At 40.1% G+C, this 24,571-nt stretch overlaps 1 protein-coding gene across 3 annotated transcripts in view; it reads right to left on the bottom strand.

The window, feature by feature from the left end:
* Window positions 1–23,170, bottom strand: part of CDHR3 (cadherin related family member 3) — a 54,470-nt gene extending 31,300 nt beyond the window's left edge. For 2 of the 3 annotated variants that reach the window (XM_017811504.1, XM_017811502.1), the window contains exons 1-3: window positions 22,905–23,170; window positions 5,729–6,005; window positions 2,822–3,024 (exon numbers count right to left, since the gene is read on the bottom strand). In XM_017811504.1, coding sequence (XP_017666993.1) covers window positions 2,822–3,024; window positions 5,729–5,774 — 249 coding nt within the window. In that variant the 5' untranslated portion in view covers window positions 5,775–6,005; window positions 22,905–23,170. The remainder of the gene's footprint in view (window positions 1–2,821; window positions 3,025–5,728; window positions 6,006–22,904) is intronic. The other variant, XM_017811503.1, reaches the window with a different exon arrangement.
* Between the last annotated feature and the right edge of the window lie 1,401 nt (window positions 23,171–24,571).

Genomic DNA, 24,571 nt, shown 5'->3' on the forward strand with positions numbered 1-24,571 from the left:
AGACTAAATGTGTCTAAATATACATCTTACACTCTCCTTTATAGGGGCCTTGGAAGTGAAGATGTGAATCTAGATGGTTTCTTTCTAGGTTGCTTTTGAACCTTTTTGAGAAGAGCTTGCCACTGACATAGGCTGAGAGCCACTGTTCACCTTTATTCCAGGCAGGACCAACACTTACTGAAAAAGGCGGGACTGTACATACTTGAAGCAGGTGCAGACTTTGTGAAAGGGGGTCTAGAGTCACCCCATAACTGTCTACCCCTCATTCCACATTGGAATTTCACGACTCTCTACCGCCTCCCACCCCCCTCCACCTTCAAGATATTCAGAGAACATCACTAACAGCACCCGGGTAGTTTCAGGCAGAAGTGTGTTTTCATGCCTTCAACACATCTCACCCTTGGGAATCTTAAGAGTAAGGCAAGGTGGAATGGGCAGGTCTTAGATCTCAGAAACTGTGACTTTCTCAGAAATTTCAAAACATATCAAGAAATGTGATATTGCTTTGTCTTGCAGCAACCAGAGTAAATGTGCTTCATAAATACATAAAAGCCTGTCCTAGGAAATACTTAGCTAATGTGAAAACCCCATAATTCATACATGAAACACTGCCTTTTTCTATATCTTAGCGAAGATCTAATAGCAGTAGGTTGAGCTGAGATATCTCATTTAGGATGACATCACTTTTGTAATATATTGAACAAATCTTCTACAGCATAGCATAAGTAATTAAAAGCAGCCATGCTTATAAAATAAATGAACTAAGAACACCCCTGTATTTATCCTTGCCTTATGAGTTGTGATTAACGCTCATCTGCTAATTTGTAGAATTTGTATGTAGTTTGCTTTATGATTTTGTCATGACTGGTATTCACTGACTCAACCTCTTTGTTCTACTCCTCCAAGTGAGTTAGGAAACCTTGAAAACAGCTACGGTTCAAGCAAAACATACAAAGGTTCACAGGCCATTCTGGTAATGGGGCTGTGGAATGAAATTAATATAAACTGGCACTTTGGAAGAAGCAGACTCCAGCCTACAAATTTTTTGGCCATTCATTTTATTCCTCGTGTCACTCTGAACTTGCTAGAACAAGAATTTCTCCATCATCCTTGCCATGACAAAAAACCAAGAAGAGACTTTTTATCTATTTGCAGAGTTATTTTTCTTCCAGATTAATTTCTCAGTCTCACTCAAAAAGCAGCAACATCGATTCTTATGCTTCACAACATAAAGATGGCATGGGACAGAAGCAAGCAGTGTTTTGCAGTATGTTTTGCAGTGGAAGGAATAATTTTAATTCAAAATGCCAAAATACAACCTAGAAAGGGAATCCCACATTATGAATTTTCTGGCAGCAAAGTCAGCTTAAGGGACATATCTGTTTCCTTCTGACTGTCACACAGGACTCCGGGAAACAGCATGAAGCTGTGTCAGGGGAGGTTTAGGTTGGAGATTAGATAAAAGTTCTTCACCTAGAAGGTGGCTGAGCACTGGAACAAGCTCCCCTGGGAAGTGGTCAAAGCACCAAGCCTGACAGAGTTCAGGAATCATTTGGACGATACTCTCAGGCACATGTTGTGACTCTTCGGGTGTCCTGCACAGGGCCAGGAGTTGGATTCAATGATCCTGATGGGTTTCTTCCAACTCAGCATGTTCTATGACTATATGATTCTATGATCTCTTCAGCTGACCCAGTCCAGGTGTTTGTCCAGCCACATCCTATGCTTCACAGGTGAAAGAGGGCTTTTCTGGAAGTTTTTTTAACCATTTCACTGGCCTGGCTGGGGAGCAGTAAAGAACCAGCAGAGCTAGAACAACTGAGCTTTGTAGTTTGCTGGGAGGTCAGAGTGTGGGAGCATGTGAGCTGCAGCAGCTCCCCTCAGGCAGGTCAAATCAATGAGCCACAACCGCCCAGGGCGACAGTCTTACTTTTCCCAAATTTTCTCCTAGAAACACCAGCAAAGAGAACAAGAAAAGAGCCCTTGCAGCAGTTCTGCTTCGTTGGAAATACCCAGAAAAGGGTATTCAAATTTTTAAGATGCTTCTCAGTTTCTATCTGTATTTTTTAAAGATGCTCTTCAGTGTCACTGTTCAGTCTCAGACATAGAAGCAAGTTACAATGGGATGACAAGTTATCATGTGTCTGAACACTCATTGCCAGTGACAAATGGGAGCTAATACTTGCTAATTTATCCAACAATGAAAATTAGCCTGAAGTAATGGAAATTGCTTTGCATTTGCCACAGGAAAGAGCATGCACTGGATAGAAATAGATCACAGATGTGTGGAAAGCTGATAACTTCTTACCTCAATATAACTTCCTCATGTGCCACAGTCTTCGTTCAGAATTAAAAATTACTTTGATCTGACTCAGTTGCCTTTATTTTGGAAGTGAGTCAAATTAATTAATTCTAGGTGAGAGTGGCCAAACAGAAGCTGCATGTGGTTTAACTAAGCCACTTCAAATTCACAGTGACTTCATGTAAATTAAGTTGAAAAACTATGGACAAATCCTCAAAACAGAAGCAGGGTTCTACTTGTTCTTCTTCACCTCTTATTTTCTAAAAATAACGTTTTTTCTATCAGAGAATTAATGGAATTATTGTGATGAGTGATTTTTGCCTAGATGCAATTAAAAATCATATTCACTGTTGCTATTCACTGGTCATAACTATTACAGTATGTCCAAATACTACCACATCTGCATTTACAACTCATTTCTGATTAAAAGATGAGATACTGTGCACTCTCAGTGCTCAGTAATCCAGGAAACGCCAGCATCCATGACTGAACATTGCTCAGGCTAAATGTAATACTCACCCTGTATTCAAGACCTCCTTTTGATTCAATATCAAAAGCCTCTGTAAGTGGATTTGAATTTACTATGGTAGGAAGAATTGCAACACCTTCAGAAGACAATGGAGAAACAGTTACATTGAAGTCACAGACTGAAACACCAGCTGCTGTGTTTTCTTCAACAGTGCTTGTTGCAGGTAAACCCTTAAGCAACGGGGTTTTTCTTCCTGCAAGATGAAAATAAATGCAAAATTACTTCTGGAAATCTTGGGCTATCAGGAGTACACAGCTTTTGCCAAGAGCTGCCATTATTAAGCACAAAATGGACTAATTCCCTTTTTGCTTATAAACGGGGGCATGCATGGTGGTAAACCTAGTGCTAATGTTAAAGAATCAAACTTTAATTCAGTCCTATTGTGTTGTCATCTAGAGTGGTCGTTGTTGGAGTATTATTGTTTGCCTTCATGTATGTCTTTCTATAGAAGCAAAGAAATCAAGGATGTTTCTATCATTTCATTTTGCTCCCTATACTAATTGCTGCCTCTCTTCACTGTCACATCAAAAAGCACCTAGAATCACACAGACCAGGATGTTAAGGAAACATTTTTTGTAAACTATGCTGTCTACAGCATCCATTTCCTCCATTTTCCCTCTTCTAATTATTTTTAGGACAGCTTTGTGCATGCCTGGCTCGTGAGTAGTGTGAGTTAGCAACAACTTTGGGTGTTGTGCTGTTGTGTCTCCTGCTTTGGGCATGGAATAGCAACCTGGAGTCCTTGGAGGAGATGTAGATCCACAAAAGTTCCCTATGGTTCAAAACTGCCTTGAAGCAGCCCATACTGGTGAGGCATCCAACAGCTTGCCAGTCAGATCTCTGGAGTCCCCAGACAAAACCTTTTGCTTTCGCTGTTATTTAGCTTCTAGTTTTTGCTATTTTTGACAAAGCCTGTTGTGATTTATTTCATAAAGAGTGTCCAGAAAACATAAATCACAATAGCTTTTAAGGTATGTCCCGAAACAACATCTTAGTAATTTCACATCCTCGAACTAGCAACATGCCCCAACACGAGACTATGGCAGGGCTGACTATTGCTTGGGGATGCTTCTCTGGCTCATCCAAAACACTCTCCAGGAAAGCTGGCTGCATTCACTTGAAATTCCTACACAATGGGTGCCAAAAGGAAGGCAGATACAGCTCACTCAGGGGCTGGGACAAGCTGTTCATACACCAGCAATTACTGTAGGAAAAGCTCCGGGAAGTCTTTATTTTTGCTACACAGCTGCAAGGTAAAAAGCTGCTAAGGGAAGTAGTCTGAGGCCATTAGAGCTGCAGCCTCTACACAGCTGCATGGGGATTCCCATGCTCCCACACTCCAGATACAGCAGGTCCATGGATCACCGATCTGGCTGGGACTACTCCGGCATTTATGGAAAAAAAGTCCTTGGAAATACTCTGCAGGTGGGTGAGGTACAGGCTGGGATGTGGGAGACACTCAGGTGGGAAGACTGTAAGAGTCTGCCTGCAAGAGTTATTCTGAACAGGTCATGCTGACACTCCAATAGGACCGAGTTCAGCTGAGCTGTTACTGATTTATGTGTGAAGGACTAAGTTTTTGTTACTAGTCTTACAGATTCTGGAAAACACCATCAACAAAAAATAACCCATGCAAACAAGGCTGGGCTGAGAGAGTCTTCTGGGAATACATTTCCATAAGTGGAGCTGAACTTTGAATATAATCTCCTGTGGACAGTACCTGATTAATCCAGTTCCCTCATTAAGCCGCAATTCATTAATGGAAACCATTTATAAAAACAATGAAATAATTTGCAACATTTAGAAATGTAGAAAGGAGTTGCTATTTTTATATTGTCTCTAAAGATTTTGTTGGCTGCTTATTCCAGATCTGTCTTTCTAAATCACAAGTTCCTCCTTTTTGATCCTTATTTTTAACTGAAATTTTTTGGTACTGCATCTAAATGGCTTCTTCTTTTTTCAACTGATTTTAAAAAAACCCTCCTTCCGTATTCACAAGTCCTTGCTTACCTCTGTACTTTGCAGAACAAAATATGCCTGAAGTAATTAAATATATTATTTATCATAATTACCAATGTCAAACACTGATGAATGCCAAGTCCAAGACAAAGCAATAATGAGATTAGCTTTGAGAAATTTATGAATATATAAGCCTTATTTATCTGTGATTTGTTAGTCTTTACAATGTTCTTGAGTCACACCTTGTCTCTCCAAAACCAACAGGTTAGAAAAAGGAAAGCTGAGATTCTCATGCAATGTCTGCATCACAGCTTTGGGGACATCAGGAAAATAAACACTGACAGGTTCCTGAGGGATGGCAGAACTCTTTCAGTTCCTCAAGACCAAAGTGAACAGGTAGCAACATCACTGCTCCATGAGCCACACAGGCTGCAGTTGGAAGATCTACTTTAAGTTGCTAACATGAACATATTTGTATGGGCAAATGTTCCATGCATTTACACTGAACAAGGACAGTGATATTATCTTTCTAATATTCTCCAAAAGTTGTTTTTTTTTCTGTTTGGTCTCATTAGGTTGCTTGTTTTATTTTGTCAAAGAGAAATATTGATACAATATTTGAAAGGAGAATACTGGACTATTAAAACTACTTATTTTTTCTTGGAGAGCTGACCTCCTTTCCCACTCCAATGCTGTCACACTAGCAGTGGCTATAACACATGAAGTGCCTCATTCAACAGTATCTTAGAAAAGAGGCAAATCCTCTTCATTATACTGATGTAACCACAGAGCTCAATCTATTTCAGTAGGAAAATAATTGTTACTTGATTTTTCCCATCCATGTCTGATCCCTAAATATGTATTATAAAGCTCCCAAGAGAAAGTATAACAGCCAACAGTGTTCTAATTTTAGCAGCATAATGAAATCATGTTCTTACCAGATACTACTCCCAGCAAAATGAGGAAAAGGAGAATGATCTTCATTGTCTTTACAATCCTCTCCTTCGTGTTCCCAGGATATAAACTGAAGGAAGATCATGGTATGTTCTCCCTAGTTTACATCAGCTCCACTTAAATTTTTTTTCTTTGTCATGTTGTGCAGTGAGAACTGAAACAAAGGACTCGTGTCTCTAAGGGAGTTTCCAAACACCGTCAGCTTGTTTGCTTGTCAGAAACTGCTCCTTGCTGACACTTCATCCACAGACCTGGTCTGCACTTGAGAAAATAATCATTAATTGTCCTTTCACCGCAATTGTCTTATTCAATGAAGCATTATGAAGAGAATCTAGTATGTTCTAAATCTGGAAATACCATGCTGCTTTCACCACTCTGGCAATGAGCATTTGACCAGAGTCAAATACTCATGCTTTTTTATATGATGAAGTTTGTATATGATGCCACTTTGCTGTAGCTGTCTCAGGAACAGCATGGACCCCTATACAAAGTGCACTGGTTCCCTCAGATTAGGCATCTAGCTCCCTAGCCCATAATACACCCATACAACTTTTTTTTTTTTTTTTCAATTTAACTACGGGCAGTCCTAGTGTTTTTTTGTGGAGCATAGTATAAGTTTGACTCTAATATTGGAACTGGATGCAATATAGGTGCATTAGAATCGACTCATAGAATAATTTAGGCTGGAAGGGACCTCTAGAGGTCACCTACTCAAACACCCTGCTCAAAGTAGACTTAATTAGATCAGGTTGCCCAGGAATTCATCTAGTTGATACTCAAACACATCCACACAAACTTAACAGCTCTGATAAGAGGTAGAATTTTGAGATTCAGGTTTAACACCACTGTGGAGAAACCTGACTGACCTGTGAGCTAGGCTAGCATTGCTGGATGGTTCTGCATGACTCTCTGTGGCTGTCACACTGAAAGCTGTCAGTAGTTCAGAAAGCTCTGTCCTGTGCTCCTGTGTTTTGTGTAGCATGAGCGTGCTAATTGAACAAGCTGAACACAAGCAGTCAGTTTAATGCTGGGGCAGGCACTGCCTATGCTTGTTGCATTTGCAGCTTAAACTATGCTTTAATACACATATGTGCCCTGGAGAATTTGCTGATACAATGAAACTGGAAAAGATGCATCAGTACAACTTACTGATTGGAACTGAGCTATATCTACATATCTGATAATGATTTGGGGAACCATGAGAAATATTCATTTGATGGCTAATCTGCATCTATTTTAAAGTGCTTGTTGGGCCTTGTGATGCAGCCTGGGTTTAAAGTGGATGTGGCCACACCACATCATCTGGGAACACACACTGCATCAACCTGTAGTACTGAGGAAGCTAATCTTCCATTGCCCCAGGAAAGGTGTGCCTAGACTTTATGTTAGTAAAAAAGTATATGGGAAACCTCACCCTCAAGTGACCTAATTATGCTGATAATAATGTAAATGTATTTATCTTGGCAAAAAGTCTAACCTGTCCCTTTACCTACCAGATCTTTGCCCATCCTGTTTTATGTGTTTCCTAGGTTCACAAAGAAGCTTTTGACCTGACTGGACATCTCGCAAAGATGAGGTCTCTGTGCACAGGCATGAACCAGGCTTGTACAGTGTGATGTCTTGTACAGTGATCTTTTACCTGTTGCCAAAACACTGTAAAACTGCTGCTAACTTTATTCCCTCCTCTTAGTTGCAATGTATAATCTACACCATGGTAAGGTTGTATCTCTAAGTCTTGGAAAAACTATAGAAACATCTGGGATAAGTTTTAAAGTCTTTCAGATATGTGACTAAACATGTTTAGTATGTACTTCAAGTGATAGGACTGATTCCATCCCAGTGATAGGACTGTTCTGAAAAGCCAAGCCATCTCCAGAACTCAGAGGTCACAAATTTTATCCTTTATTTTCTTTCTCTTACTGTTTAGATTGGGGTTTGGGTGTGGGAAGAGGAATTGGTTTTGGTGTGGCTTGAGGTGGTTTTTTCCCTATAAATACATTTTCCATCTTCTTTGCTTTGTCCTTCCTTCCTCTGAGAACTTACACAGATCTACTTTCAGCAAGGGTTCAGTGTCCATATACATAAATCAGACTTTTCTCTGCACATTTCATGATATAGACACTACAGAGGGATATGGGAGACATGGATGGGAAAGGCATCTGGAATACACACGTGCTTGAAATGCTAGCCTTTCCCCAGCTTAACCTGGAAGTGGAATAGGTATTTGTTTCAGGTGCTATGTGAATACCCATGGAGCAGTTAATTTCTGGTTTCTCTCAGGGTTTTCAAGTAGTTCCTGTTAATCCTCGTGGTTCAAGTATGTTGTGAGAAGAGACTATAGAGGTGACCAGGGAGATGAGAGGAGAGCCAAGCGTAGCACACAGGAACGAGGAAGGAGGGTGTGGAATAAGTGTGAGCAGAAAGGGCTCTGGCTCTTTTTATTTCCTTGAGTCATTGCCAGTATCTCTCTGGACCTCCCTTAGGTCCCTCTTTTCTTATATTCCTCTGAGCGGATTTCTGTGGTTTTCTGATTCAACCTGCCAGGTTGAGAGGCGTGAAGTGAAAGAGCAGCCAGAATTAAAAGAGAGCCCAGAGCAGGTTGAAAATCAAGTAGAAATAAGTATACAAGCTGGTTAGGAACAGATGAATTAGGAAAAGTTGAGCAAAGCAGAAGTTCCCTGGTAAGGGTGGCAACAGCAGCTCTCACACTGCAAGAAGGTCAGGACTGAGAATCCTGGGAATATAAAGCAATTAGATGAAGAGAGATCAAGGCAACACAAGCAAGAATACAACCTGGGAGTTTGCAGGCAAAATAGAGGGAGGAAAAGTTAATTGGAGCAAATGAAAAGGTCAAGGAAAAAATGGGGTTTTAGTAATTCTTTGGTTTTCAAGATGATTTGAAATCTGGTCGTTTTAAAGCAGTACAGAAAACATACACCTCGGAAAAAATGTCTTCTGGATTATCAGGTAAATGGAGAATACAAGGAAGATGCTACATCTTTCAAGAAATCAAAGAATCCTGGTTCCAAGGGAAAGACCAATAGATTGGAGTATGAGAGACTGCACTGCCTTAGAGTTTGATGCCAAGAGAAAGAACACAGGAAGTGAGGGATATCAGGTGGGAAAGAGCAGAACTTGATGTGCAAGCTTCCAAATGCCTGTCCTCAAAAAAGTGAGGGATTTCAACAGAGGCCAGCTTCAGAGAAGTAGTCTACTCGCATAACAAAATGTTCAGGGTAACAACATTCATCTGTTTTCTATGCATTTAATTCTTAATTGCCTTCCAGTCTGTCAACATGAAGGAAATGTTCTCTCACTTTTCAAACACATCTGAGGTTCAGGACATAATTTTCCCATTAATGGCTATTTCAGCCAGAGCAGTGCCTCTCTTGTCCTTAGCCAACTCATGGGAAAGGAGACATTTTGCTCTTAGTCTGGTAATTACTCACCAAAAATAGAGCAGCCTAAGGAGAATTTTCATACACCTGCTCCAACCTCAGTTTATGAGTATTTATTATTATTATTTCATTAATTAAATTACTGAGACTGTCAGGTTTTATTTTCAACTCCTTTCTCTTTAAAAAGTACAGCTTCTCCATTCACTGCCTCGGTAACATTTCCTAAAAAATTAAAACAGTACCTTAGCATCCTACACCAAAACCTTATGCACCATTTCCTCTGATTTCTCAGCTAAAAGCTTCCTCTGTGCCATTTGTGAGTGACAAGAACAAACTAAAAGTCATGTAGTACTACCCATGCTACCTTAATTTCACCTAAAGTGATCCCAGCCTAGCAAGGTCAGTAACCCATACAAAAAAAGTCCCAGGCACACATCTTCCTAACATTGACTCGTAAACATGTAAACCCACCAGTCACCCTCTTGACAATTAACCTGAGGTGTTTGTTAACAAGAAGTGATTCCATCACAGCAACTGATTTTTGGGGATCCAGATTTAACTTAAGAACAGACTAAAATCTGGGTGAGTACACACAGAAGACTAAAAATGATGCTGTTGTCAGTGCTGAAAACAAGTTCTCCCATTGCTTCACCAGTTATATGCCCAAGGATGAAAGCATTTGCCAGAGAAGAAGGAATCCTGAGAGTCTGTCTTTTACAACTAAGAATATGAGCACTTATTTTAGGAGCACTAGGAGTATGTAAGGCATTAAGTTAACAGAGATTGTTCTGATCCTTCCCATTCTCTCTGCTCCATCTTGACAAAAGTGGACTGAGGCAGACAGATCACTACAAGAATATGAATTCAAGAAAGCTCCAGAGGTACTTGAATCTTCCCTACAAAGATGTCAACTGACTTTAACAAGACCACACAGAAAGTACAGGAAAGCCAAAGTTTATGGTCCCACTCCTAACCTCCATCATGATGACTGTAAGACATGATTGTAAAAAGCACATTGGTTGACAAATGTTTTTCTCTCTGAGAAGTTCTTGTGCTGGTAAAAAATACTACTTTTTCTTCTGCCTTAAAAAAAACATGGAAGTCAATGACAAGTTTCAATATTCACTCACCTGAGCAAAGTTGATGCTATCAGCAACTACTTTGTGTTTTGTGGTTCAAGATCAAAAACGTGTGGTGGCATAGAACATTCAGTGCCTGCAAGAAATTATGTCACTTGTCCACACCCAACATGTATAACACTTGGATTTTAATCATGTGATTTGTCTTCCAAAGCAAGTTCTAATGCCTGTAAAGATTCAGTGAAAAATGTGTTGAGGCCAATGAAGTCTTCTTTTTCTGTGTTTACTGTTTATTGGATCAGGGCCTGAACCCATGCAGTGATTCTTTGTATATCTCATGTTACAGCATTTACTGCATATTACACATTTGTCTGTTTTTGCAATTGCTTGGCCACCTGAGCTGTTTGGTAAACATATAAACAAGGATGTGAAACACCAAAAGATGCAAAGGCAACAAGAAAGAATGCTCTGGGCAATTATAGGTACACAAACTGAGGTTTCTATGTACACAGCGTGATGCACTTCACTTAGTCAAGTATTTTATTATATAATCAAGAATTACTTCAACAGGCCTCACAAAACATACTATATCTTCCCTATTTCATCAGCAAAANGCACTTCACTTAGTCAAGTATTTTATTATATAATCAAGAATTACTTCAACAGGCCTCACAAAACATACTATATCTTCCCTATTTCATCAGCAAAAGGGACTTGATTATTTTTGCAAAAGCAACCTTGCATTTTAGCACAAGTAAAATATTTTCTGTTGACTTTATAAAAACAACTCACAGAAGAGTGTGCAACTAACAGAAAAGAGCATGGCTGGGCACAGGCTGAGGGCTCAGGTGGTGCAGTTCACTCAGAAGGGGACAGGTTTTTATATGTAAGCTACTCCATCCTTTGAACAGAAGGAGTGAGAATAATTCACTACTTCCTAACACCATGAAATTTTGTTTGTTTATGGTTTCAAGAACTTTGAGATCTTTAGCTGGGCTCTGTGGCTCTCCAGGAGACCAGAGGAGGGGTGTGTGAGGAGAGAAGGGCCTGTAACTCTGGATACACTCCAGTTTTGCTTTTACTGCCGAAGCTGTGGTGGGGACTGACCTGCACCAGGGCCCTGAGGTGGCATGGTGCGTAAGGAGGGACATTTCACTTTCTCTCTTTGTTTCACAGTATAAGCTCAGTCTGGCTGTTGGACTGATGTATGTCAGGGAGGATAATACTCTTTTACATGGAACCTTAAATAACTGCAAGGTGACTGCTCAGGACTTTGCACTTCTGGTGGTTCCTGTGAGCTTCTGTCCCCATCAAATGACTACCCATCAGTTGACTGATGGTAACCACAATGTGCATAGTCTCAGTCCTACCATCACCATAGATCAGATGGCATGCAGCAGCCTGATACCACCTGAGGATTTGGCGTATTGTTTTTTGTCTCTGCTCCATTCTCATGCTTAGCAATATCCAATGCAGTAGTACCATGATTCACTCAGCTACGTGAGGGGAGACACTTGTGAGGCAGAGGATTAAAGCTGGGGCTGTGAAATATAAGACAGTGAAGAGACATGATGGAGGAAAAAGTTGGATCTCTGCTGGGAAAGTTGAGGAGTGGAAGAAAGGAAAAGATGGGGTGTATGAAGCTAGGGACATGGAGATGTACAATACAAGGATGAGGGAAGCAGTGGGTGTGGTTTTGGGGTCTTTGCAATAAGAAGCATGTGGCAGAACAGCTGTGGCAGCACAGACGTAAGTCTGTAAGTTGGAAAAAAAGTGGTGATGGGGTGCATGGGAAGTGGCAGCCATCAGCTTGAGGAGGAGGCTTTGGTGATTCTAAGACAAGAGGGGAACAGAAAATAAATAGCTTTTCCAAAATAATTTCAGTTTTTACCTCAATATCTTGCCTGGGACATATATTGTCCAAAGCCATCCTTGAAATCTTTCTACATTTGGGTAGCACTACCATTTCATCTAGGCTATTGGAAAATAATTACAATGACCTTAGACTCCCAAAGATCAGTGACAAGCCAGATTTTGAAAGGAGCAATTTCAATAGACCTGGACCTGAATAAAGTGGTCCAAAGGCAAACAAAATCCTAATCACACAAAGGAAACATGCAATATTCATCACTGGCCCTGTTCCTTGCTGTCTGTAAGCTCTGTGATTAGAGAAAACCTTTAGAAATATCGCACACGGATAGGGTCAAATTCATCTGGGTACCGACACAGAATCACTTTTTTACAGTTGCTGAGTTTAGATTATGCTTATTTTATATGAGAGCAAACATGATTGGAAAAAATAATTTACTTACAACTGACATAAAGAAACATTATATCCGAGTAATAACTTGACTGAGTCTGCCACCACATTAATACACAAAAGGCAGCGGGAAACCAGTGCAATATTCCGGATGTAGATACTTGCCTGTGGATTTGAGCATCAACATCATAGAACAGTCTGAGACCATAAGAGCTTTCTTAATGAAACAGATCCCACACAGTAAACCTAGTGTCCAATAAATGTTTTGACAGAGAACTGTGAAGCTGTAAAGGTAGGTGGATGAATGCACAGAGATTAAAAAAAACTCTGCAGCCCAGATTGAGCTTAGTCACATAAAACCTGGCTGTTATAATATGAGCTATGGGGGTGATAACAAGAAAACAAGGTCAGGATATGTCCCTTTGCTGTGTCTAGCTCCCATTGACCATTGCTGGAGCTGAGGGAATATTGCCATCTAGTGCCACACAAAAATCCAGCTGTCTAAACAGAAAAAAGCCATTTAGTTCATATAGGCAATGGTTACAAAGCATCCTAAAAAGCAGGGACATTATGTGCCAGGGACATCATTTTGGTCAGTGTCTTTGCCAAGCTTGTTACTAAAAATGGTACATTTTCTCCTTTAAAAAAATGACTGCATTGTGGGGATTGAGTCATAATGCTTTGAAGGAGAGACCCTGTTCAGTCTTTCAGAGGTTGTGAAAAGTGTGAAGTATTCCTATAGCGGTTTAGCAAGTAACAGTCAGAATGATGGGATGCTGTTGAGGATGGGATTTACCTTGCCTTCCTTGATATTAATAAAACACAAACCTGTATATGTTAATGTTATATGGTCAACCTAGGCTTCTTTTGGAAACAAAAAAGTACCAGGACACAACTGGTGAGACCAGCTTTAGCTGTTGCCTTTAGAATAGGAAGTGCTGTACTTTTGAAACATCTGTTTCCCCACAGTTTCAATAAAGAGGGTTTGGGATGGCTAGGTCTGATATTCAGAGCCCTTCAACCCCTACTGCCTGTCTCTCTGTGTCATTTTTTAACCAGATAGGCAACAATTTTGATGACCTGTCAGTGGAAAAATAAATACTGCTTTTAGACCCCTAGACCCCATGATCTCAGTTGTGTGATTCTCATTCAGGCTGGGGGGACACATGTACTCACACAGGAGTTCCCGCTGACCACAGTGGAAACAAGTGCTGGCCTGTACCACACTGCCTTTGCTGACAGGCCAGCACACAGGACCATGACACATTTTAAATTCACCTCTGTGTGCTGCAGCATTCTGAAGTTCTTCCCGTTGTCATGCCAGAAAGAGCCCTTATAGGTGACAGAGCAGTTCAGTTCCCTTCAGCCAAGACCCTGCTGAGCACGAGATGAGGGTTTTTTAATGAGTGCATATGTTTGAGATACTTTTAATGAGGCCATCAACTCATCTGTGTTACCAAATACATGCCATATTATAACAATTTTCAGTCACTGCCCATCTGGAGCAGATTCAAACCAGTGGTTGATTTTCAAAAGCAATTTGAAAATCAAAATCAATTAAGTAATCAAATCTTCCAACTGCAAACAATGTCAAACCAGGAATGTCATGTTTATATATGTTGACTTAAAATTACTTAAATGTCCCTCCAGTACCTCTGTGTTAATTGCCATGTTATTGCCTGTGGTTGTGACTTTCTCACTATTTCTACCCAGTAACCATTCAAAGAAAAGGATTAAATCACAAAGAGAATTGAAGTCAATAATGTAAAAGAATATTTTCAACTTGAGAAGAGTTTAGACACCTACCACTCCTTTTCTTTTAAATAGCATGAATGCCAATTAAACAAGAGGTTACTAAATTAATTTGCTTGTATTTTAAAAATTTATTATTTCACATCATCAAATATAAACCCTTTTCTTCATTGATTTTAAATATGCTGCAAAAAATGTGTATTCAAAGTTCCTCTAAATGAGGACTTATTTAGGTAATAAAATACCTCACAGTAATAGTAGCGTATAAAGTTACTGATGTCAAACTCTGCCAGGATTTTCAGGAGTATTTTCTTTGTTTTAGAGAGGGAGGTTCACTTGGCAAAGCCCTTACATATGGTATTAGAAAAGAAAAAGAATATCTGCACAGTCCTGAGTGTCCATAATGTGAATTAAAATCCCATCTAAAAAGGAACCTGAAAAGCAAGGATCGTAGATTTATAAACAGATTTTAAAGCACCTAGAAATGTGACTTTCTAAAGCTCTCACTCTTACCATCTAAGTTCCCCATAACTAAGTTTAGCTAAAAAATTTCTAAGCTAACAGCTTCCAGAAATAAATAGCAAGAAGCTGGCAGCAAAATCTGGAATTCCCTCATACCTCTTAATCCACAGGGACACAGACTGACCTTTCAGATGCAACTTAAACCCAGCTGATTTCCTCAGGCTTTTGCCTGAAATGAAGCCTGGTTCAAACAGTTTGGGTGTTCTAGGCAGGCAGGAAAGGATTACTAACATTAGCTCAATATCTTAATTGCTGTACTTAAAAGGCTGCCTACAGCTGTATCCAGCACAGAAAGAAAGCTCTCACTGATTTCACTGGGATCTGGATTGCTCTTTTAAGTTTGAAGGAGCTGGGGAAGTGACAGGAAGGATGGATGTTTTACCTACTGGTACAGACTACCATGACTATACTGGCATTGGCATCAGCTGAGCCTTTACACCAGGCCACGCAGTTTTAGGAAGCTGTGACATGAAATACATTCATAAATTGTTTTCCTATGCTAAGGGGCAGCAGTAAGATGACATGCCAAATCTCTTTAAGAATCAAGAGGTGAACGCCTCAAGATGTCCACCCACTCAGCAATCCAGTTGGATGGACAATCTTAATGCAAAAAAAGGTGATGTCCACACACGTTTAATATCAGCACCTGTTTATCTTTTGTTTCAATCAACACTAATGGCAGGCAGTGGGGTTTACTTGTTTTGCTGTGCTGATATTTGCAAACCTCTGAAACTGTTTCTTTGCATAAAACATTTTTCTGCACACGGGCATTTTTCTTGATGAAACCAACCTATGCTGCACAGTCCACTCTGTTATTTCATACTAGCCTAGGCTATCCCAGGCTAATGTACCCACACAACTGCTGGTGTTGCCACACAGGGAACTGGATCCACAAATTGAGCCTGGACGAGAACTGAGCGAGTGGATGACACACCCAGGAACAAACGGCCAGGAAATAGGGGTCTGGGCAAGAAAGTGCCTGTGGAACTACAGCCTGAAACACTCCCTTCCTTTGTGTTCAGAGAATGTGGAGTAATGCTCATCCAGGTTGTGGGATACACCAAAAATGGGTTTTAAAGACCCTGAAACCTCTAACGTTGTTACTGTTTTGTGACTACAGAAATTTAGCCTGGCTTCTGTTTTTTTTAAAAAAAGTGCTAAACGTTACACTATTAGCTTTTTGCTGTTGAATTAAATGTTCTGTGAAATAGCAGAGGGACAGTCACCATATCCCAGCTAAACGGTTTGTTTGGAGCAAATTATTTTCTATTCTTGAGCAAAAAGAATTTAATCAAGTGTCAGAAACAAACTACATCTTGACAGATTAGCAGGGTTGTTGCTGTTAAAATAAATTTGTTGCCAGATTTGTTTACAAAACTTATTTTTTCAGGGATGGGTGAACTTCCTGGAATTTGTCAATCTCTTGAATAAATATTGTGGAAGATTTGTAAAATGAGAATTAATTAAAACTTTTCCTATGAGTGTAAACCAGACATTTTGCTCAGTGTAAAAAAATTCTTTGCAAGCCAAAGGGAAGTCTTCAGGGGGGTGAACAGTGGAGAGGCAAGACAATTTGAGCACTGCCTTTCCTTTTCCAAACAAAATTTGGGATATAACAACTATGACTAATACAGGAATTGTAGTTTATGTTAGATTTGATATATCCCTTTTTAACTTTCTTCACGGTTCTGAACTGACCTCCAGACATTTGACTTCAGCTTTCAAATCCCTCAGAGGTTTGTTTATTTTCCTATGAGTCTTTTTGGTTTGGCTGCTTCTGTACAATACGTGGCAGATGTGCTCATTTCTGGATGTGGAGCTTTTTGATACTGACTCCTAGCCATGATTTGTGTGGCTCCAGGGAAGGCAGTGTTAGCTTGGATGGGGTGGTATCACCATCTCAGACAAAGAGATAAGCTTGCTGTCGTCATCCATTCATTCTGCTGGGGTAACTGAAGGAACCAGATAATGAAATGCTTATCCTAGTCAGGGAGAAAACAAGGACAAGTATTTGCATTCCACCTTTTCCTTCACTGCAAGTTGGGTTTTCTGTTGGAATTTGGGGAGTTTTATTATTTTTATAAGTGATAAGGAGGAAAACATTCTTCATTTATGAAACGGTAGACAGCAAATCTTTCGTTCTTTCATGTATAAAGTCAAGAAAGTGTCACTAAAGATCCTTAGAATGATTGGAAGGAAAATCTAAAGACAGCAACTCTTTTCTAATAAAAAGACAAATATTTCTCCCATTTAGACTAAGATGTTCTTATCTTTTTTTTCCCCCCCGCCGGTAAAATGTCACCTTGAAATTGGTCCTTGACAAAAGCCTTCAATGCTACTATTTGTAACACTTTGTTTCTGACAAAGCCAGCGGCAGATGTCAGTCTGCAATGGACAGTTGGCCAACAGCAGCAACATCACCGTCCAGGTGAATTAGGCACACGACCATGGGTGGGTCCTACAAATAAGTTACAAAAGAGGTCATGGACTTCACAGAAGACACAGGATTTTAAACCATGTAGCATTCAGGCAAACAGTCTTTCTTTGATTCTTTGTGTCAAAACAGAAGGATTGATTCTTCCCAGTCACCTTTCCTTAAAAAATTTCCAGGTTTGAAATTACCATGACTGGTCTTAAAGATTTGATTAGTCAGAGCTATCACACGCTGCTGCTGTACTAATTAAATTAAACTCCACTGGGTCCATCCTTCCAAAGCCTTACTGGGTGCATTTGAGCAGTGTTTCCCACGGTCATATGTATGAAGCTGCATGTTGGCAGGATGGATAAGCATCTCCGTTTTAAAGACAGCCTCAAGCTTTTGCTTAAAGAGGCTAACACTGCCACTAACAACTAGGAAATCCTGGCAGATAGTCCACATGAATCTCTCCTTCTATATTTGCACAATGTCAAGCACTATCAGCACGGAATAAATAATAATCATAGAAACCTGGAGTCAGCCAGGAAATAGCGAAGAATGAGACATTCATATTTTAAAACCTAAAACCGCAAAATTATCTTGTTATGATTCTGGAAAACCAATCTTTTCATTTTCTCCTCTTGTTTTCTTTTCCTAAAGAAGAAGAAATGCTGCTGAAGGTACCAAAGAAAGTTGATTTGGTCCTGTATTACAGAATTACACATCTGAAGTGTCCTGCCTGCTTAATACATAAAATCCCTTCAAACAGCAATATGAAGAACAGTCCTGATTTTAAATCCAAATAATTCATTTCTAGAATTAGAAATGGAATACAAATGTATTTATACCATGGGAGAAAGAGGGAGAGTAGCTGAAAAACAGTTTCACCAGATAATCTTGCTTTAGATAATATCTGGACAAAGTCAAAATTTTTCTAAATATGATTGCAACTCCCTATTGAAAAGGATTTATATTAGTCATAAATCTTTAAAACAATGAGGAAAATTCATGAGGAATTTAGTCTCCAGCTCTATAGAAATAATAATAAAGAGTAAAACAAGTTGAAATTGGGAACTCTTATTTAATTCAGACTCTTGACAAACATTCAGGGTTACTCTTTCTTCATAAAAGAATCATTCATGTCTCCTTCTCTGTTCAGGTGTAGGGCTCCTATAGTATACTAAATACATTTTAAGACTGTATTTTGATGGTTACAGATAAGAAGAAACAGATTCTTGCTTTAAATTCTGGTTTTATAATTGTTGATGGGGTACACATACAAACTTTTTTTTCATATATTGGTCATCTTTAACAGAAATGCAAAAAGATCTGAGGAATGTCTCAGTACAATCAAATTAGAATTTATTCCAGAAGCATTTGTCAGAAGATATAATGGCAGGGATTATAAAGGAGAAGAATACATTGAAAACACAGAATGCCAAAAATCACCATCTGCTGAGATGATGGGAGTATCATGCTCAAAGCTGTTAAGGTGCTACTAGAGCTGTTGCATGTTACAACATTAAACAGTTAATTGCAGTTCATGGGTTTTAAGTAAAAGAACTGGGGACTGCTTTTTACCATAGCAACCACAAAAAAGAAATCTCTTCCAGCATGTATGCAATGTGCACCAACAAAAAAGCAAAGAAAATAATTATATTTGGAATTCGGCTTTTAAACTATAATTATTCGGACAGATTCCTCTTTCCAAATTTACATTCAGAGTATCCTGGGGAGAATTAGATGTTCATTCCAAATTTATCAGATGTCTCCTGAGGGACAAAAAGATGTATTACATTCTGTGTCTTTTCTCACTAACAACTGTCAGGATGACTCCTGCTGCTTAGGTAAATAGAGTAGGGAAGTGAAAGAACAGAAAAGAAAGGAAAACTTCTATCATCTCACAGACATGTGGCCACTTGTGCTGCGGGCAGGGCATGGGTATAAATGCATCAGTCAAGATCACACGTGTACTATTGCTTGCCTTTCGCCACTCCAGCCATTTCTATTGTGTGCTGAGGTCAGCCTACTTGTGCTCTTTTAGCATGAGGAAGCATGTTATGGTGACAACATTTCTGGTTGTTTAATCCCACGCCAGGTCAAGTTTGAGAGAAGGACAGGAGAAAAGGAAAGCAAAATGACAGTGACATCATCATCATCATTCCTTAAATACTAACATGTAACATTTTGATACCAATGGAACTTCTCATCCATGTTACTTTTTGAAACAAAAAAGCCCAGCAAACTAACTGAAGCAGTCACCTAAAAGGTGAGACAGGCAGGTGAAAAGCAATGAGAAGCGAGAAAGAGGAAGGTCTTGCTGGTTGCTATCCCCAGAGGACACCCCGAGGGCAGGAGACAATAGGAAGAATTGTATTTCACTAGCCCAGAATTAACTAAAGGTTTGAATATGGAAATGTTTTTAAAACATCTATTGTAACTGCTGAAAACAATTATGTCTGTGGTATCTGCCAACTCTCATAATTATCTGCTGTTGTTTTAAAAATGTGTACGGGAAATTTTGCAAAATCTAGGACCAATAATCTCATGGCTGACACAGCATGCTCTTAGACTCTTACACCACAAATGTAGTGTGAGAACTGAACACAACAGTTGGCTACATTAAGATTCAGATTGACAAAGACAGACTGAGGGGGGTTTGTCAGCTGATGCAAATTTTTCCATAGGCAAAAATATTAAACCCTGAATACACGGAGGAATTCACTCACATTTGAGTGCTTTCAGGACCTAGAGAAGCCCTTCAAGTTTTACCTCTACAAATCCAGAAGATGCGTGTTCATGGCTCTGTGCACCCACAAATTCTCCATACAAGACTATTTCTACCCCCTACAATGTAGACTCCTCTCTTTATTTCAAGAAATTCAACTGTACTGCTATTAAATCTTGTGTTTATTGAGGTCTTTTCACCACCATAACTCACTCTGTTTCCATACAGCCTCTAACTTTATATTTGTACTTATTTATAACAGCACCATGTATGTTTTGCCTCATCAGTTATGAAAATCTTTAGAAATATTTTGAAGTGCCCAACTCTACCGTGACATGAACATATAATTCAATAAAATGCCACTGCTTATGCTACTAGTAGATTTGACTGAGTCGTATTAATTGTGCTAATTATGATATGTGTGAGGACACAGAAAAAAAAAGGGCTCCACTGCTCTTATAAATGGAAGATTAGACACCTCTTGCCATAGAGAACTGACAGTCAGTATATTCTTAGATGTATAACCTTACGTGAAATTTTTCATCCCTCTACACATAAAGCATTCTAATTTTGCTAGCTTTCCTATATCCCAGGCCACAATTGTAATAGTATTTTGAAGTCACTAGTAGCTGCAATGCCAAAACTGCTATTAGTGCAGAAGGAAAAGCAGGCATTGTATTATCAGATTATTATAGTCCTTGAATATAAATATGAATGCAAGTAAAAATGTAAGAGCTCAGATTTAGTATCGGAATAAGACTCCAATTCCCCACAAGGAGGAAGACTTCAATTCCACACAAGAAGGAGGAGGAGTTTGGGTATAGTTAATGGTCTGAATTTGAGTATTTTCTATTCATCTATTATTATTGTTATATATTATTCAGCAGAATTAAACACAGACAGTGAGAATCCACAGATGCCCACTGTCTATTAAAGGAAAAGCACTTTTTTTATCTGTCAATTAAAAGACTTGGGAAACAACAGCCAGTTCTGGCTATAATTTTGCATCAAATGTGTATCTGAACTACAAGATTCTCAAATACTAATTTTGTAATTATTTTTAGTTGTGGGTTTTTTTCCCTAAACCACTATTGTTCACTTTTCATCAGTCTTGTAACTTTTGCATATACCAGATGTCACATGCTGAGTATCTACAAATAAGACTGGATTCAATGCACAACTGCATCACTGGATGTTATTAACCAGTTAAAATGTTTGATGGCCATAGACATACAAAGATTCTCTTAATCTGAGCTTGCAAAGTTGCAGCCTTAGCTCTGACATTTATCAAACCATAGGTTTCCAACAAATAGAGTAGCAAAGGACATTGTATTTATATCATTAAGAGGAGGATTTAATTAAAAAAATTAGATTGTGAGATCGCAACTGAGGTCCATCCACATCTGGTCTCTACAACGGTATTGCCTTTTTAAAAGGTCTGGTGAAGAGTTTGATGACAGAAGTGCAGGGTGGCCCATGAGAGGTTTATGCATGTGAGCCAATGCTTAAATATCAAACCTATTTTTTACCTCCAGTGCCTTTACTTGTCAGGCACATCCCTCACTACACCTCAATTCCTGGTAAGGCCTTTGAGATCCATTTGGACTGAGTACAGAATTCACAGTGCTTATCACAAGATACCATCTTTGACTCTTCCAGGGTGCAACGGGAATCTTATTAGGACAAAGCTCCTCACAAAGATAGCACCAGGAGTGCAAGGAGCACAGAAGAATTCCCTGTACAATAGATGAGACACAATTGATTTCTGGCACCCCACTTCCAGGCTCAGCCAGAAATACAAGACGAACAGGCTTGCTTTCTTCTGTGATTTCAACATGTCTGCTTCCTGTATGAGCTGGAAATAGGACATACCATAACAATTGTCAAAACATTGCAGAAGCTCGAGCAAGGTGTGATTGGAGCCAGCTTCTGGAGTCAGCGAGGGCTTGGGGAGCCATGTGAGCAGACTGGGCCCTCTCTGCTACCCGCTGATGCAATGACCAAATGTGACCCCACCAAAGGCGTTGCAGTTTGACCCTCATTCAAATATCTTGTCTGGATAGCCCCAAACTTTCACAGCCTGGCTAAAGGGAACCCAAGTGTCTCCGAAACACCAAGGGACAGCCAACCCAGGCTGAAATCTGAGAGCTCTTGGGTGCCTACTCTCAGCTCACTCATGCATGGTGCCTGGCCCTGCCAGGGATGAGTCCCTGCTTACAGTGGGGAACAGCGAGCTCTGGGAGAGGAGGACAGTCAGAGCACCAGCACTCGTGGAAAATGGTGGGAGGGGAGGCAGGCCCCTGCACTGAGGGCAAGGGGCTCCAGCCAGGGCCAGGACAAGGCTGTGAAGGACTGCTGGCTTCCCAGGGAGAGGCAGAGAATGGGCTGCTGAGAAGAGGGGAGATGGAAAGGGGACTTCCCCCAAGAGGTGAGGAAGCATTTAGAGAGAAGAAGAGGGCAATTCCAAACTGCTTTATGATGGGAGACACAGCTCTCTGGTGGGACAGGGAGAGAGGACGGGAGAGACCTGTCTTCCACTGAGGGAAACAGCGGAGAGAAGAGGAAAGGCTCCTAACTGCAAAGGAGGGAATAAAAAACAATGAAGGGCATAGTAAAAGACATGGTAGCCACTGGTGAGGCAGTTGGGCCCAAGTGGGACAGTGGTGAGTGCGACTGGGAGCAAAAAACAGGACCCAAACTGGTGCTTCAATGGAGTAACCTGGCAGGAGATGAAAACCCACCCTCCAGCATTAGGGTAAAGTAACAGAAAAGAGGGAACAAAATTCACAAAAGGGAAGCATTTGGGAGAAAGAGAGATACAAACAGGAGAAATATGGCACCTACATTGAGAAGGAACTTAAGAAACTTGGTTTCAATAGAGTGAGGTAGAAGAGCTGTTGTGTGCTGCCAACACATGCAAACATGGCTAGTGAATGGAAAGTTATAATATACGTTATTCATCAGGGTAAACTTAATCTTTAATGAAAGAATATTTCTACACCTACCTCACAAAAAATGGGTGAAGATCTTCGTGGACTTTTGTGGGTTTGGTTATTCACACGGGCATTGTGAGAGAGCAAAGCACAGGAAAGTAGTACGATGTTTGAATGCAGACTTCATACTGAGGCAAGGTAACTTTGTCCATCCCCAAGTTGTTTTATACCTCAAAATATAAAGAAGTTTGCCACATCTTTCAAAAATGCAGGGAGCTCCTCCAAGTTTCTTTTCTGTCCCAACTGGATGGTTAAGAGCCTTCCTCTAGAATCTGGTTATGGCCTTCAAAAATATTATTGTTGCTGTAGTTTACAAAAAAAAATGTTTCAATTAAAAAAAAAAAGACAGATAAGTATTCAGTAAGTAAAAGTGATCTTCTGCTAGAAACAGCTAATAATTTTAAGCAGCAGTAAGAAACACATACTGATGACTGTGTTTTAAAACAATTTCTCTGTGATCTTTCCTGAGTACCTGTCATAGAATCACAGAATCAGCTAGGTTGGAAGGGACCTCAGAGATCATCAAATGCAACCCTTGATCCACTATCATCGTGGTTACTAGACCATGGCACTGAGTGCCACAACCAGTCTCATCTTAAAAACCTCCAGGGACGGAGAATCCACCACTTCCCTGGGCAGCCCATTCCAATGCCTGATTACCCTCTCTACAAAGAATTTCTTCCTAATATCTAACCTAAACCTCCCCTGGCACAACTTAAGACCATGCTTTCTTGTCTTACTGAGAGCTGCCTGGGAGAAGAGACCAACCCCCACCTGGCTACAACCTCCTTTCAGGGAGTTGTAGAGAGTGACGAGGTCTCTCCCAAGCCTCCTCTTCTCCAGCCTAAACAACCCCAGCTCCCTCAGCCACTCCTCATAGGACTTGTGCTTGAGTCCCTTCACCAGCCTTGTTGCTCTTCTCTGGACTTCTTCTCTGTCAATACAAGGAAACTGAATTTTAGCTTGTTGAGTATTCTTTGATCTGTCATTCATGTCTTCCAGTTTCCCAGATAGATATACTATCTACCCCTCAGTCTTCTGCAGTGAGTGCACTTGTCTGACCTGGTCTAATCCTCGGTTTGTTGCCACAAGTCTAGCCAATAAAGTGTTGGGCAGGGTCCTTGGGTAGTGTGCTTTAGGAATAGAGTTTGAGATCCATGTTTCATACAGGTTATACCATAGCACTGAGACTGGATGTTTGGGTGAAGGTCAAGGGAAGATTCTCAAGGGAGAGAAAATACTGGAAATAAGATGGTCTGAACTGAACTCTCAGAGAGACTCCTGTCTAAAACCTGAATCTGCTGCAGAGTAAAAAAAAAACCAAACTATTGCAGCAAAAAAAAAAAGAAACTTTTTTGCTTCTTCCAAGCAATTGGTAAGTCCTTGTGTCCAGTGAGGATGCACGTCTGCAGTGCACAAGGAAGTCCTGTGGTACACTGAAAATTACCATTACCAGCTTTGGTATCAGAAACACTCTAGCTATGGTAATAAAGTAGATAATTATCCTCTTGAAAAGACAGTAAAGCACTACATTAATGCACTTAGACTACAGCCAATACTCGAGCAAAATTGCTTAGAACAAACTTAGCCACTGGAACCAAAGTGTGTGCAATTTTTTCACGGTGCTTGCATAATGCTCTTGGGTTTGAAATGTGTAGTAACTGTTGATTCCCATTTCT

The sequence above is a fragment of the Lepidothrix coronata genome, unplaced genomic scaffold, assembly GCF_001604755.1.
Source record: "Lepidothrix coronata isolate B3197 unplaced genomic scaffold, Lepidothrix_coronata-1.0 Scaffold32, whole genome shotgun sequence".
In the NCBI taxonomy this organism is placed as follows: domain Eukaryota; kingdom Metazoa; phylum Chordata; class Aves; order Passeriformes; family Pipridae; genus Lepidothrix; species Lepidothrix coronata.